The sequence below is a fragment of the Lynx rufus genome, unplaced genomic scaffold (genome assembly GCF_022079265.1).
Source record: "Lynx rufus isolate CCGP_SWC_20201006 ecotype Redwood Valley unplaced genomic scaffold, mLynRuf1.p SCAF_9, whole genome shotgun sequence".
Lineage (NCBI taxonomy): Eukaryota > Metazoa > Chordata > Mammalia > Carnivora > Felidae > Lynx > Lynx rufus.
The window spans coordinates 61602508-61619548 of record NW_025814897.1 but is presented as its reverse complement, the minus strand read 5'-3'; the positions used below and the strand labels follow the sequence as shown (position 1 = coordinate 61619548).

Genomic DNA, 17041 nt, shown 5'->3' with positions numbered 1-17041 from the left:
TAGATAGACTGAGATATAGAGATGTGTGGGCTTTACACAGTGACAGTTCTCAAAGGCAAGAGTAACAAACATAAATGTGATATCTTTTAATCTAAAAAGCATATCAATTTTCTAATAAAACACTAAAAGATAAATTAAAGGTAACAAAACAAACGTTAGTTTTCAAAATTGATTTTTTTCTCTGTTTGTGAGAATATCGATGATGGAACTTCATACACCTGAAGGTGTATGTGCAACAATATGCTTCCTCCCATCTCTGTAGCCTAACTGTAATTAGTCTCTGCTAATAACTCTGCTGTCCCAGTCATGGCTTGATATAGCTGTGATGAGGTGACAATATTTAAAGAAATTTGAAAAACAATCTTGAGACTGATACTATGGGATTCTTTTTTTTTTTTTTTTTACTTTTTGATTTTTAATTTGGGAGGAGGTCAAGGTTTTTTAAAAAGCAAGAAACAACAAAAAATAACAATATCTGCATTTTGTTATTGACTTGAATTTCCTAATTTTATCCATGAAGAGGGTGAGACATAGAAATGGGATATACAGGAGTACCTGGGTGGCTCAGTTGGATGAGCGTCTGACTTCGGCTCAGATCATGATCTCATGGTTGAGAGTTCTAGCCCCACGTCAGGCTCTGTGCTGACAGCTTTGAGCCTGGAGCCTGTTTCGGATTCTGTGTCTCCCTCTCTCTCTGCCCTTCCCCCACTCAATGCTGTCTCTCACTCTGTCTCAAAAATAAATACAAACATTATTTTAAAAATGGGATATACATTCAAAAGATTCTCACAACCATAATTCTATCCCCAGTTTAGGTGCAGATGTTTTACTTAATATATATGTGCCTTCGCATCCTACCTTAAAGATAAAGAGGTTGATCTGTCTTTAAAATTTCATGTACACTGACACCAAGATTAAAGTCAATTGACAACTCTCATGAGTATTGTAAACTATATAGAATTGGGGGTACATCGTAGACTATGTAGAGATATGATAGCTGATTCAGTCACTGTTCACCAAATCTTTTACATTAAACTGTGTAATCTAATCTACCAATCCTGCATTCTATTAGGTGAGACAGAACAGGCTTTCTAGGCACTTTTGCTTAAACATATGTAGAAGAGGTGTGAATGATCTTACAGGGACCTAGGGAAGGCTGCCCCGAAGTATGCCACAATACCATAAAGATTATGCTGAATTAAACTTATTTAAGAAACAGCCAGTGCAAGACTGCTGACTCTTTGTCTCCAGAAAGCAGGAAGCACATCTCCCATGTGAAAGGTACCTTCTCTGCATCAAAAGGTAAAGAGACATCCTTATCATCAGAGATAGGGAATCAGGGCCAAAGTAGCCTATGTAAATAAATCTTGTAATTTTTACAGATTTATTACCCCAGCCCAAATTCTAGTCCACATTTAGAATTCTTTACTAATGGAAGCTCCTGAGCATAAGTTTTCTTTGTCCCGTCAGTTCCTCACAGATGGATGTTTGTCTAAAATGTATAAAAACTTCATGTCTTGGTCATTTCCTTTGGTCTTAATTTTACTATGGACCTCTGTGTGCATTAATTTAATTTTGTTTTTTTCTCCTGTTAATCTGTCTCATGCCAATGTAATTATTAGACTGATTTAGAAGAACCTTGAAGGGTAGAGTAAAATTTTCCTTCTCAACAAACTCCACAGAGTCAACTTGTGACACATGGAAATAATATGTAAAGGCTACTTGTCCTATACAAGTAAACGTACCGATATACCAGTTCTATGAAAAATAAAATCACATGCTGAACTAGAATTCAAAAAGCACGGATGGTACCGTAAACTTAGTAACTACCCAGGCAAGTGCTCACTGATACACTGGGGAACACAAGTCGGTGTAGTTAACGTTATACTTAATTTTAAAATTAGGAAATGAGATCAGTAACACTTTCTCTGCTTATTTCTCCGGCTCTGGAAAACTAAATTAAGAAATGACTATAAATATGCCTTTAATCTGTTAAACATTACATATACATTTATTATTTCTGCTACAAATCATTACCAGTCATTCCTCTTGCAAATACGACCTTCCTTTCCTTAGAACACACTAACTTCTAGTACTCAGTTTTGTTTAGTGAACCATCTCTGGATCCTGCTACGTATTTGTTGGGTTTTGACACTGTAGATGATAGGGTTCATCAAGGGTGGGAAAAGGATATAGATATTGCCCATGAGGACGTGGACCACAGGAGAGAGGTGCTTTCCAAAGCGGTGCACCATCGTCAAACCAATAATTGGGATATAGAAAACCAGAACAGCACAGATGTGGGAGACACAGGTCTTCAAGGACTTGAGCCGCTCGTCCCGGGATGCAATAGTCAAGACTGAATGCAGGATCGAGATGTAGGAGATGAGAATGAGCACCGAATCCAAAAAGAGTGTGCAGATCACCAGGGCTAACGCATAGAAGCTGTTGAAGCGGATGTCGGAGCAGGCAAGCCGAAGTAAGTCTTGGTGCAGGCAGAAGGAATGGGAGAGGATATGAGGATGGCAGTAATCGAAGAACTTTAGGCGGACAATGGGAGCGGTAATGAACAGGAAACTCCTCCCTAAAATGGCCACACCAATGGTGATGATTCTCATATTGGTGAGGATGGATGTATATCTCAGAGGATTGCAGATGGCAGTAAAGCGATCAAAGGCCATGGCAAGAAGGACTCCAGACTCCATGCATGATAGACCATGAACAAAGAAGGTTTGAGCAATGCAGGCATCGAGACCAATCTCTTGGCTGATCCCCCACAGGATCCCGAGCACCGTGTGCACTGTGGACAGCCCCATGCACAGGTCAGTGAGGGCCAACATGGCCAGGAAGTAGAACATGGGCTCATGCAGGCTGGGCTCCGTCCGGATCACATGCAACACCAGGCAATTCCCTAAGAGTACCATAGCATAGATACAGGAGAAAGGAATGGAGAGCCAAGGATATTCCCGTTCCAGGCCAGGGAAACCCGTAAGGAGAAAGGTGGAGTTACTGATTTTGGAATCAGGTTGAACAGACATGGATCTCTAAAGATGGATACCTCTCGAAAAAAAATATACTAAACAGCTTATTAAGAATCATATGTGTTTTCCACTGCCTTAATATAAAGTTTGAAGTAACAGCTGTAAAAGGAATGATTGCACTTAGCACAAGAACTCATTACACGTAATACCAATGCTTGTATTCTATAAGAAGCTTCATTTGCTCTGAAACAGAGACTATGCCTCCATATGAAACCTTCTTATTCGTTCACTGGCCGCATCAGAGGAATTGTGTCCATATCCATAATCTCACTGTCACTTTCTACCTCAGTGCTTCACACACTACAAATAACAGAGAAAATACCCGGCTTGTGAAGGTATTATAATGAAGTTTAAGTACACCAAGTAGAAAAGGAAAACACATTCGAGTGTTTGCCTTTAAAACTTCGTGAAATGAATTGCAACTCACTGCCGTAGCGTGTAAGATTCACCTCTGCTTATTACATAAGACACTCAGTCATTTATAGAAGTCATCTCTCAGTCATGTTGTCCACTTGTACTTGTACATTTCATGGACTTAATAAAGAATAACTGTCGCTCACAGCTGAGATGGTCTTGCCAATCTTGAAAATGGATCTGGTTCTTTTCTCTTTGTCACGGTGGCATGGATATTCCAGAAGAAGCAAGATTTATGTAGGTCTAGGAATCACTGGAGTAAATCCCAAACCCTGGGAGGTTCTGAGAGTGAATGATGCAACATATAGGGGCTGTGCTTCTTTGGGAGAGTGAGAGAAAACCCATGGGAATATCTGTAGAGCAGATGTTCCACTCCACTAAATTTTGAATATTCTTACAAGTGCAAGTTTATAAAAATAATTCCTTCATTCAGGGAGATTTTGAAATGAGTACTGGACAGACAGTTCCAGAAACATGTAGTAGTTTGCCTCCTCCCTCACTGGTCTTTACATGTTTTTTTGAAGGACGGCAGATACATCCTATATAAGACAGGTTATTCTTATTGACATAAAATTTCATTTTATTTCCCTTCATTTCAGTATAACTTTTCTCTTTTTATTTGAACTCATGCCATCAGTATTCAAAGAGTTTGTGTGCTGGCAAATGAAACGTTGTTTTGTAAGTCATAACAGATTTGTATACGGTTGATAATCCTTTTAAACTGCTTGAATTAGAGTCTCTATTTTCATAATAGTAATGTTACCGAGCATTTTTTTTTTTTTTGCATTTACTGTGTACTAGGAATCTTAGCATTATTTAACTCTCAGAATTAGAGTACTTCTGTTATTAATTTAATTTCTAGAATTACTTAAGGATTATATCTTTTCATAGGCAGTAGACCACGGAGATAAATAATGTGCTTACAAAGCCAGACTTTCTGGGTTGAAAACCCTTCTCCAACTCCTGTGAGTACTGTGTCCTTGGGCAACATACTTAACCTTATATCAATTTTTGCATCTAAAATGGGGACAACTGGGATGCCTGGGTGGCTCAGTCGGTTAAGCATCTGACTTTGGCTCAGGTCATGATCTCATGGCTCGGTGGGATCAAGCCCTGTGTTGGGCTCTGTGCTGACAGCTCAGAGCCTGGAGCCTATTTATTCTGTGTCTCTTTCTCTCTCTCTGTCCCTATCCACTTGTGCTTTTTCTCTCTCCCTTTCAAAAATAAACATTTAAAAATTAAAAGTAAAATTAAATGGGACAATAAAGGGCATCTGTGTGGCTCATTTGGTTGAGCCACCAACTTTTGATTTCAGCTCAGGTCATGATCTCGTGGTTCATGGAATGGGGCCCTGCTCTGGCTCTGCGCTGACAGTGCTGGACCTGCTTGGGATTCTCTTTCTCCCTCTCTCTCTGCTCCTCCACTTGTGCTGATGCTCTCTTGCTCTCTCTCTCTCTCTCTTTCTCTGTCAAAATAAATAAATAAACATAAAAAACCCATATGCAATGATTCAATAGCAGTTTTAAGAGGAAGTCTATAGCCATAAATGCCATCATTTAGAAACAAGAAATATTTCAAATAAAAACCCTCACTCTTCTGGGGTCCCTGGGGGGCTCAGTCAGTTAAGCATCTGACTTTGGCTCAGGCCATGATCTCAGAGCTTGTGAGTTCAAGCCCTGTGTCTGGCTCTGTTCTGACAGCTCAGAGCCTGGAGCCCACTTCAGATTCTGTGTCTCCCTCTCTCTCTCTGCCCCTCCCCAGCTCACACTCTGTCTCTCTCTGTTTCTTCTTCAAAAATAAATAATAAAACATTTTTAAAAACCTCACTTTTCATCTCAAGGAATTAGAAACAGAACAAACTAAGCCCAAAGATGGCAAAGAGAAAGAAAGAACAAAGGCCATACTAGAAATAAATGAAATGGAGATTTAAAAATGTGGAAATTGTCAAAAAAACTAAGAGCTGTTTTTAAAAAAACAAAAAGATAAAATACATAAATGTATAAATTGATAGCTGTTAAATTTCAGTCTTTCAGAAAATGTATAGAGATGGAAGAATTGGTGAAAATCTCTACTTAGGGAAAATGTATGTTTGTTAGTAATTCCTTTGAAGTCCTTACTATTTTGGAAACTCAAGATTTGAACAAATCATTAATGACATAGTGGACTGATAATAAAAATAACTGTCAATCTTCCAGGGTAATAGGACATCAGGTTTGCATATCATATTGGCCTTTGTTCCTACTTCCAGCTAACATGCATTTACATGTATATCAAAAGGTAAAAGTTCACAACAACTTGAAAATAAGAAAAAATAGTAAAATGACTAAAAACATGGAAGTTATTTTTATAATGTAAATGAGGCTATACTCTAAAGGAATCTGGTTCAAAACATGCCTCTTGACTTTATAAACATGAACAGAATCACCAATCCAAATAGAATAGGGAATACATTTTTTCCTTTCAACTACTAATCGAAGAGAGAGAGTTTAAGACAACATTGTGTATAAAACAGATTTTTCATAGATTATGTCACAATTTTCTTTAAAGTATGGAAAAAATAAAGAATTTTCACTATAGGATGATAATTTAATTGTATTCCTTTATTAGTCAAAGAAATGAATTCAGACATTAATTTAAATGTTCATATGAAATGGAAGAAGGCAATGTTCTTATTTACTTCAAACTTATTCTAAATGTGATATTCAATATTTTTTTCTAACAATTTGTTGAAATTATAAGCATTTAGCAAATAACACACCCTAAAAATAAGCCTTCCATTTATTTATATTCAAAAATACAATAGAAAGCAGACTAGAATGACAAATCCCATTCACAAATGCAGCACCTGTAGATATAAATGCACATAAACACATGTAGAAATCATTAACACTCCGATGGGGCTTGTAACGACATACACCTGAAATAGAAATATATTCTTTATGTAACTGTATCTATTCTCCTAAAACATTTCCATAGTTGCACTGTGACTAAACAAATGGCATTATTTTTAACTTAACAAATATTTTAAAGCTTCTTAGGGAAGACTAAAAGTCAGAGAGATAAAAGAATTAAGGGGCCCCTGGGTGGCTCAGTCGGATGAGTATCCCATTCGTGATTTCAGCTCAGGTCATGATCTTAAGGTTCCTTGGGATTGAGCCTTGCATAGGGCTCTGTGATGAGCGTGTTTCCTGTTTGGGATTCTCTCTCTTTCTCTGTCCCTTACTCTACTCACATATACACACACTCTCCCTCAAAAAAAAAAATAAATAAATAAAAACAAATAAAAAAAACACTTCAAGTAATGCTTGGGAGTAGTTTCTATAATTAATAAAATACATATAAAGCAACAAATTTTATACAATAAGAAATATGAGGGAGGAGCCAAGATGGCAGAACAGCATGGAAGGTTTTTGTGTCTTGCGTCCATAAAATACAGCCAGACCAACACTGAACCATCCTACACACCCAGAAAATTGGAGGATTAACACAACAATCTGTACAACCTGAACCACAGAATTCAGCAAGTACATGGAGTGGAGAGCTGAACTTGAGGAGCAAGAAGCCCCAAAAGGTAGGGAACCTCTTTCTCGGGCAGAGAGAGGACAGAGACTGGGGAGGGGGAAAGAATATGGGAAAATCACCCCTCCCCAAAAGCACTTGGAGAGAAAGCAGAAAATTGGAATCAGCTGCAGGGACTAAACTAAAAAGGGAGAAAGGAGAAAGGAGAGGGTTTAAACTCTATTGAGACTGTAAACTAGGGAAGCACAAGGCTGCAACTCCACAGCTCAATACCTGGCGGTGCTCTGGTGGGAAGGGCGAATCCCCAGGAACAGAGTGGGAGCTGGGAGGTTCTGGGGCCACACAGGGAAAAGCGGTTCCACTGCTGGAAGGACATTTGGTAGAGACTGTTGAAGTCACCTGGTCTCAGCAAACCCCAGAAAATGGCCACATTCGCTGGTGCTGTAACAAGGTCATTAAGGGTGAAACCTGGTGCCAGATGCGTGTTGTGATTTTCCATAATCCCTGAAGTGCTGCTGCTACACTGTCTCCCGAACATTTTCTGGGGTGGGCTGGCACCTCGCCACAGTCTTGGGGCACCAGCAACAACAGCATCCAGCAGGCATTCCTGGGTGCAGCGGATATTCAGCCATTGCTGGGTGAGACCCTCCCATAGAGGGGCAGAGTGGGTCAAAGCCGCAGTCCTTAGGAAGTAAGGGGCCGGGGAAAATAGCCGCATCTGAGACAAAACTTGGGAGAGAGGTACTGCTTGGGGCCTGGTCACAGAGAGTGAAAAAGCAGGGAGTGGACGAGAGCTGAAGACGGAGGACTGGTGTGCCATTGCTGATCTGGGAGAACAGACTGTGTGGCTGGGTGGAGCCATTTTTCAACGCTCCAGCCTATGTGCACGCGCACCAAAGAGCACCACAACAACCCACACCAGCAGGCTAGCTGCGCCACCTAGTGGAGAGCAGAGCCGTTACACTGAGCCCCGCCCAACTAGGCCAACATTGCTCAAGAACACAAGACTCACCACCAGCTTAATTTATGGACTATAAAGTGCTACATGGACTGACTTCTAGGGGAAAACGAAGCAATTTCAGTCCTACTCAATCTGTTAACAGGTTCATCTATTCAATTTTCTTTCTTTTTCCTTTTTCTCTTTTACAATTATTTTCTTTTTCTTGAATAAACAGAAAAAATTCATTTTTATTTTCATATTTATTAAAAATATATTTATTTAATTTTTATTACCATACTTTTTACTTTTGTGTAATTTTTTTCAAATTCTACTTTACCTCCATCATTTTATTTTAGTCCACTTCCGTGTACTCACCTTTTCAAATTCTCAAACAATTTCCTTATTTTTCTTTGTTTCTCTTTTTCATTTCTTTTCTTTTTCTTGAATGCAGAGAGAGAAAAAATTCATTTTTACTTTCAATTTCTATTAAGAATATTTTTCTTTAATTTTTTACTATATTTTTTGCTGCTATGTAAATTTTTTCAAATTCGATTTTACTTCCTTCATTTTATTTTACTCTACTACAGTGTATTCACTTTTTCAAATTTTCAAACAATTTTTTTCTTTTATTTTTTAATCTTTTTTTCTCTTTTCATTTCCTTTCTTTTTTTAATACAGAAAATTAAAAAATCATATTTATTTTTAATTTTTATCAAAAATATTTTTCTTTAATTTTTTTCAACTACATTCTTTACTTTTGTGTATATTTTTTCAAATTCTATTTTACCCCATCATCTCATTTTAGTCTATGTCAGTGTATTCATTTTTTCAAATTCTCAAACGATTTTCTTCCCCCCACCCTTTTTTTTCTCTAATCTGTCATACCACATTCAACACCCACACCAAAACACACCTAGGATCTAGCATCATCTATTCAATTTTTGTGTGTGTTTGTTTTTAATTCTTAATTTCAGTACTTTTTAAATTTTACTTTTTTATTTCAATTGTTCTACCTCATTAATTCCTTTTCTCCCTTCAAAATGACAAAACGAAGGAATTCACCCCAAAAGAAAGAGCATGAAGAAACAACAGCCAGGGATTTAACCAACACAGATACAAGCAAGATGTCTGAACCAGAATTTAGAATCATGAAAATAAGAATACTAGCTGGAGTCGAAAATAGATTAGAATCCCTTTCTGCAGAGATAGAAGAAGTAAAAAGTAGCCAGAATGAAATTAAAAATGCTGTATCTGAGCTGCAATTATGGATGGATGCAGCAGCAGCAAGGATGGATGAGGCAGAACAGAGAATCAGAGATATAGAGGACAAACTTCTAGAGAATAATGAAGCAGAAAAAAAGAGGGAGATTAAGGCAAAAGAGCACGATTTAAGAATTAGAGAAATCAGTGACTCATTCAAAAGGAACAACATCAGAATCATAGGGGTCCCAGAAGAGGAAGAGAGAGAAATAGGGGTAGTAGGGTTATGTGAGAAAATCATAGCAGAAAACTTTCCTAACCTGGGGAAAGACACAGACATCAAAATCCAGGAAGCGCAGAGGACCCCCATGAGACTCAACAAAAACCGACCATCAACAAGGCATATCATAGTCAAATTCACAAAATACTCAGGCAAGGAGAGAATCATAAAAGCAACAAGGGGGGAAAAAAGTCCTTAACCTACAAGGGAAGACAGATCAGGTTTACAGCAGACCTATCCACAGAAACTTGGCAGGCCAGGAAGGAGTTGCAGGATATATTCAGTGTGCTGAATCAGAAAAATATGCAGCCAAGAATTCTTTATCCAGCAAGCTGTCATTCAAAATAGAAGGAGATAAGTTCACAGACAAACAAAAATTAAAGGAGTTTGTGACCACTAAAGTAGCCCTGCAAGAAATTTTAAGGGGGACTCTCTGAGGGGAGAAAAAATGAAGAAAATATATATATATACCAAAAGCAACAAAGATTAGAGACCAGAGAACACCACCAGAAACTCCAACTCTACAAGGATTATAATGGCAATAAATTCATATCTTTCAGTACTCACTCTAAACATCAATGGACTCAATGCTCCAATCAAAAGACATAAGGTGACAGAATAGATAAGAAAACAAGACCCATCTATAGGCTGTTTACAAGAGACCCACTTTAGACCTAAAGACACCTTCAGATTGAAAATAAGGGGACGGAGAACCATCTATCATGCTAATGGTCAGCAAAAGAAAGCCAGAGTAGCCATACTAATATCAGACAATCTAGACTTTAAAATAAAGATTGCATCAAGGGATGCAGAAGGGCATTATATCATAATCAAGGGGTCTATAGACCAAGAACACCTAACAATTGTAAACATTTATGTGCCAAATGTGAGAACACCCAAATATATAAATCAATTAATCACAAACATAAAGAAACTCATCAGTAGTAATACTTTAATAGTAGGAGACTTCAACATCCCACTCACTGCAATGGACAGATCATCTAATCAAAAAATCAACAAGGAAACTTTGGCTTTGAATGACACACTAGACCAGATGGACTTAACAGATATATTCAGAACATTTCATTCTAAAGCAGCAGAATATATATTCTTCTCCTGTGCACATGGAACATTCTCCAGAATAGACCATATACTGGGACACAAATCAACCCTAAGTAAGTACAAAAAGATCGAGATCATACCATGCATATTTTCAGACTACAGCACTATGAACCTCGAAATCAACCACAAGAAAGCATTTGGAAAGGTAACAAATACTTGGAGACTGAAGAACATCCTACTAAAGAATGAATGGGCTAAGCAAGCAGTTAAAGAGGAAATTAAAAAGTATAAGGAAGTCACTGAAAACGATAACACCACAACCCGAAACCTCTGGGATGTAGCAAAGGCAGTCATAAGAGGAAAGTATATAGCAATCCAGGCCTTCCTAAAGAAGGAAGAAATATCTCAAATATACAACGTAACCTTACGCCTTAAGGAGCTAGAAAAAGAACAGCAAATAAAACCCCAAACCAGCAGAAGACAGGAAATAATAAAGATTGGAGCAGAAATTAATGCTATTGAAACCAAAAAAACAGTAGAACAAATTAATGAAACCAGAAGCTGGTTGTTTGAAAGAATTAACAAAATTGATAAACCATTAGCCAGTTTGATCAAGAAGAAAAAGGAAAGAACTCAAATAAAATCAGGAATGAAAGAGGAGAGATCACAACCAACACAACAGAAATAAAAACAATAATAAGAGAATATTAAGACAATTATATGCCAGTAAAATGGGTAATCTGGAAGAAATGGACAAATTCCTAGAAACATATACATTACCAAAACTGAAACAGGAAGAAATAGAAAATTTGAACAGATCCATAACCAGTACAGAAATCGAACTAGTAATCAAAAATCTGCCAAAAAACAAGAGTCCAGGACCAGATGGCTTTCCAGGGGAATTCTACCAAACATTTAAGGAAGAGTTAACACCTATTCTCTTGAAGCTGTTCCAAAAAATAGAAATGGAAGGAAAACCTCCAAACTCTTTGTCTGAGGGCAGCATTACCTGGGTTCCAAAACCAGACAGAGACCCCACTAAAAAGGAGAACAATAGACCAACTTCCCTCATGAATATGGATGCAAAAATCCTTAACAAGATATTAGCCAACTGGCTCCAACAATACATTAAAAAAATTATTCACCACGACCAAGTGGGATTTATACCTGGGATGCAGGGCTGGTTCAATATCTGCAAAACAATTAACATGATTCATCACATGTATAAAAAAAAGGACAAGAACCATATGATCCTCTCAATAGATGCAGAGAAAGCATTTGACAAAATACAGCATCCTTTCTTCATAAAAACCCTCAAAAAAGTAGGGATAGAAGGAGCATACCTCCAGATCATAAAAGCCATATATGAGCGACCCAACACCAATATCATCCTCAATGGGAAAAACAGAGCTTTCTCCCTAAGGTCAAGAACGAGACAGGGATGTCCACTCTCACCACTGTTATTCAACATAGTATTGGAAGTCTTAGCCTCTGCAATCAGACAACACAAAGAAATAAAAGGCATCCAAATTGGCCAGGAGGAGGTGAAGCTTTCACTCTTCACAGATGACATGACACTCTATATGGAAAACCCAAAAGATTCCACCAAAAAACTTCTGGAATTGATTCATGAATTCAGCAAAGTTGAAGGATATCAAATCAATGCACAGAAATCGGTTGCATTCCTATATACCCACAATGAAGCGACAGAAAGAGAAATTAAGGAATCAACCCCATTTACAGTTGCACAAAAAAACCTAAAATACCTGGGAATAAATCTAACCAAAGAGGTGAAATATCTACACACTGAAAACTATAGAAAGCTTATGAAAGAGATTGAAGAAGACACAAAAAAATGGAAAATGATTCCATGTTCCTGGATAGGAAGAACAAATATTGTTAAACTGTTGATACTACCAAAAGCAATTTACATATTCAATGCAATCCCTACCAAAGTAACACCAGCATTCTTCACAGAGCTAGAACAAATAATCCTAAAATTTGTATGGAACCAGAAAAAACCCCGAATAGCCTAAGCAATCTTGAAAAAGAAAACCAAAGCAGGAGGCATCACAATCCCAGACTTCAAGCTATACTACCAAGCTGTAATCATCAAGACAGTATGGTACTAGCAAAAGAGCAGACACTCAGATCACTGGAACAGAATAGAGAACTCAGAAATAGACCCACAAATGTATGGCCAACCTATCTTTGACAAAGCAGGAAAGAATATCCAGTGGAATAAAGACAGTCTCTCCAGCAAGTGGTGCTGGGAAAACTGGACAGCAACATGCAGAAGAATGAACCTGGACCACTTTCTTACCCCATTCACAAAAATAAACTCAAAATGGATGAAAGACCTAAATGTAAGACAAGAAGCCATCAAAATTCTCAAGGAGAAAGCAGGCAAAAACCTCTTTGATCTTGCCCACAGCAACTTCTTACTCAACACGTCTCCCAAGGCAAGGGAAACAAATGCCAAAATGAACTACTGGGACCTCATCAAAATAAAAAGCTTCTGCACAGCGAAAGAAACAATTAGCAAAACTAAAAGACAACTGACAGAATGGGGGAAGATATTTGCAAATGACATATCAGTTAAAGGGTTAGTATCCAAAATCTATAAAACACTTATGAAACTCAACACCCAAAAACAAATAATCCAGTGAAGAAATGGGCAAAAGACATGAATAGAAATTTCTCTAAGGAAGACATCCAGATGGCCAACCAACACATGAAAAAATGCTCAACATCACTCATCATCAAAGAAATACAAATCAAAACCACAATGAGATATCACCTCACACCTGTCAGAATGGCTCACATTAACAACTAAGGCAACAACAGATGTTGGTGAGGATACAGAGAACAATGATCTCTTTTGCATTGTTGGTGGGAATGCAAGCTGGTGCAGCCTCTCTGGAAAACAGTATGAAGGTTCCTCAAAAAACTAAAAATAGAACCACCCTACCACCCAGAAATTGCACTACTAAGCATTTATCCAAGGGATATAGATGTGCTGTTTCAAAGGGACACCCCCATGTTTATAGCAGCACTATCAACAGTAGCCAAAGTATGGAAAGAGCCCCAATGTCCATCGATGGATGAATGGATTAAGAAAATGTGGTATATATATATATATATATATATATATATATATATACACACACACACATACACAATAGGGCAATAGGGTATTACTCGGCAATCCAAAAGAATGAAATCTTGCCATTTGCAACTTCGTGGATAGAACTGGAGGGTATTATGCTATGTGAAATTAGTCAGTCAGACAAAAGACAAAAATCATATGACTTCTCTCATATGAGGACATTAAAAGACAAAACAGATGAACATCAGGGAAGGGAAACAAAAATAATATAAAAACAGGGTGGGGGACAAAACAGAAGAGACTCTTAAATATGGAGAACAAACAGGGTTGCTGGAAGGGTTTTGGGAGGGGAGATGGGCTAAATGGGTAAGGGGCATTAAGGAATCTACTCCTGAAATCATTGTTTCGCTATATGCTAACTAATTTGGATGTAAATTTTAAAAAATAAAAAATAAAATTAAATACAAATAAATAAATTAAATTAAATGACTACAACATTTAAAATAATAGGTCAAATACAATTTAATATTTGATACACTACTGGAAAAATAAATTACGGTTATCAGGATCTAGTGTTGCTGAACTTGTTAAGATACAGAAGCTCGTTTATGCTTTTAATATGAGTGTAAATCAGCAAAAGATTTTTGGAGATAAATATCACATATTTGAACACCAAAATCTCTTATTTAGGGTAGATGGGGAGCTGTTAAAATAAATGCTATTCTATAACTTGTATACCGTTGTGTTTCAGTAGCTAATATTTATTAATTTTATGACAATAAAATTGTCAAGATATACTCTTTATTTTAATGTATTGAAGAGCCATTCCATGTTATTTCCCAAAATATTAACAAAAAGTTTTAATTAAATGAACTCTAAAATTCACTATTCTTGTTCTAAATATATTCTATAGTTCCATGATGACAAAATGGAACAACAGAAAGAAATCAGAATAAGGCTTTAGTTTGTTACAGAAACAGTTCCACACATCACTAAATCTTGGCTGAATAAATTTAAGGTTAATCATTGTCAATAAGATTTCTCAAGAAACTTAGCTTATATTTAATTTTAGTAAATAATTGATGGAATAATTTTTCAGAGTAAATTTACCTCTGGGCTCTAAGACATCCAACACTCTATATTTTTATTTTTTATTAAAAAATTTTTTTGAATATTTATTTATTTTGAGAGAGAAAGAGACAGAGAAAGAGAGACAGAGAAAGAGAGAGAGAGGGATTCCTAGGCAGGCTCCACATTTTCAGCATAGAACTTGACCTAAGGCTCAAACTCACCAACTGTGAGATCGTGACCTGAGTGGAAATCAAGAGTTGGACATTTGACCGACTGAGTCACCCAGGAGCCCCTGGTATAGTCAACACTTTATTTGTGGCAAGTGAACACTGGTCACAGAATAGCTTTAAAAATTGAGACAAAATGTTCTGTCATGGTAAACACCACAGGGTATTTAGATATGATTAGCTCATATGTCTTTGGATGCAAACGTGAGTCTCCATTTTCATTAATTAAAGTTATGTCCATGTGAGCTAAATGGAAGAAGCTGATTTTGGTCTAAATGTCTGTCAAGAAATATACTAGCTCCACGTGGCTTGCAAAATAACCTAGTAGAGTTATATGGTAACTTATGTAAAACCAAACTCAGATGTAATTATAATCAAGACCAATTTCTTTCATTTAGAGCAATAATTGTCACAGAACATCTTGATTCCTCTCAAACCCGAAGACCACGTATCACTTATTCAAAATGATTTTGGTTCGCTCGAGGGGAAGATGGCGGCGTAGGAGGACGCTGGGCTCACCGCGCGTCCTGCTGATCACTTAGATTCCACCTACACCTGCCTAAATAACCCAGAAAACCGCCAGAGGATTAGCAGAACGGAGTCGCCAGACCCAAGCGCAGACAAGAGGCCCACGGAAGAGGGTAGGAAGGGCGGCGAGGCGGTGCGCGCTCCACGGACTGGCGGGAGGGAGCCGGGGCGGAGGGGCGGCTCGCCGGCCAAGCAGAGCCCCCGAGTCCGGCTTGCAAAAGCGGAGGGGCCTGACGGACTGTGTTCCGACAGCAAGCGCGACTTAGCGTCTGCGAGGTCATAAGTTAACAGCTCTGCTCGGAATGCGGGAAGGCTGGAGGACAAAGGGAGGGAGAGCTGCTGAGCCCCCGGACCACAGAGCTCAGTTTGGTGGGGAACAAAGGCGCTCGCCAGCGCCATCTCCCCTGCCCATCCCCCAGCCAAAATCCCAAAGGGAACCGGTTCCTGCCAGGGAAATTGCTCGCTCCGTGCAAACACCAACTCTGTGCTTCTGCGGAGCCAAACCTCCGGCAGCGGATCTGACTCCCTCTGGCTGCCACAGGGCCCCTCCTGAAGTGGATCACCTAAGGAGAAGCGAGCTAAGCCTGCCCCCCCTGCCGCCGTGCACCTTGCCTACCCACCCCAGCTAATACGCCAGATCCCCAGCATCACAAGCCTGGCAGTGTGCAAGTAGCCCAGACGGGCCACACCACCCCACAGTGAATCCCGCCCCTAGGAGAGGGGAAGAGAAGGCACACACCAGTCTGACTGTGGCCCCAGCGGTGGGCTGGGGGCAGACATCAGGTCGGACTGCGGCCCCGCCCACCAACTCCAGTTATACACCACAGCACAGGGGAAGTGCCCTGCAGGTCCTCACCACACCAGGGACTATCCAAAATGACCAAGCGGAAGAATTCCCCTCAGAAGAATCTCCAGGAAATAACAACAGCTAATGAGCTGATCAAAAAGGATTTAAATAATATAACAGAAAGTGAATTTAGAATAATAGTCATAAAATTAATCGCTGGGCTTGAAAACAGTATACAGGACAGCAGAGAATCTCTTGCTACAGAGATCAAGGGACTAAGGAACAGTCATGAGGAGCTGAAAAACGCTTTAAATGAAATGCAAAACAAAATGCAAATCACCACGGCTCGGATGGAAGAGGCAGAGGAGAGAATAGGTGAACTAGAAGATAAAGTTATGGAAAAAGAGGAAGCTGAGAAAAAGAGAGATAAAAAAATGCAGGAGTATGAGGGGAAAATTAGAGAACTAAGTGATACACTAAAAAGAAATAATATAGGCATAATTGGTATCCCAGAGGAGGAAGAGAGAGGGAAAGGTGCTGAAGGGGTACTTGAAGAAATAATAGCTGAGAACTTCCCTGAACTGGGGAAGGAAAAAGGCATTGAAATCCAAGAGGCACAGAGAACTCCCTTCAGACGTAACTTGAATCGATCTTCTGCACGACATATCATAGTGAAATTGGCAAAATACAAAGATAAAGAGAAAATTCTGAAAGCAGCAAGGGGTAAACGTGCCCTCACATATAAAGGGAGACCTATAAGACTCGTGACTGATCTCTCTTTTGAAACTTGGCAGGCCAGAAAGAATTGGCACGAGATTTTCAGACAGAAAAAATATGCAGCCGAGAATCCTTTATCCAGCAAG

At 38.7% G+C, this 17041-nt stretch overlaps 1 protein-coding gene across 1 annotated transcript; it reads right to left on the bottom strand.

Annotated features, from left to right (window-relative positions):
- Positions 1-2096: 2096 nt before the first annotated feature.
- LOC124506331 (olfactory receptor 51V1-like) lies at positions 2097-5868 on the bottom strand. The gene is made up of 2 exons (XM_047072381.1): positions 5846-5868; positions 2097-3042 (listed from the first exon to the last, which is right to left on the bottom strand). Exons 1-2 carry the CDS (start codon positions 5866-5868, stop codon positions 2097-2099), a joined length of 969 nt encoding a protein of 322 aa, XP_046928337.1.
- Positions 5869-17041: the final 11173 nt, after the last annotated feature.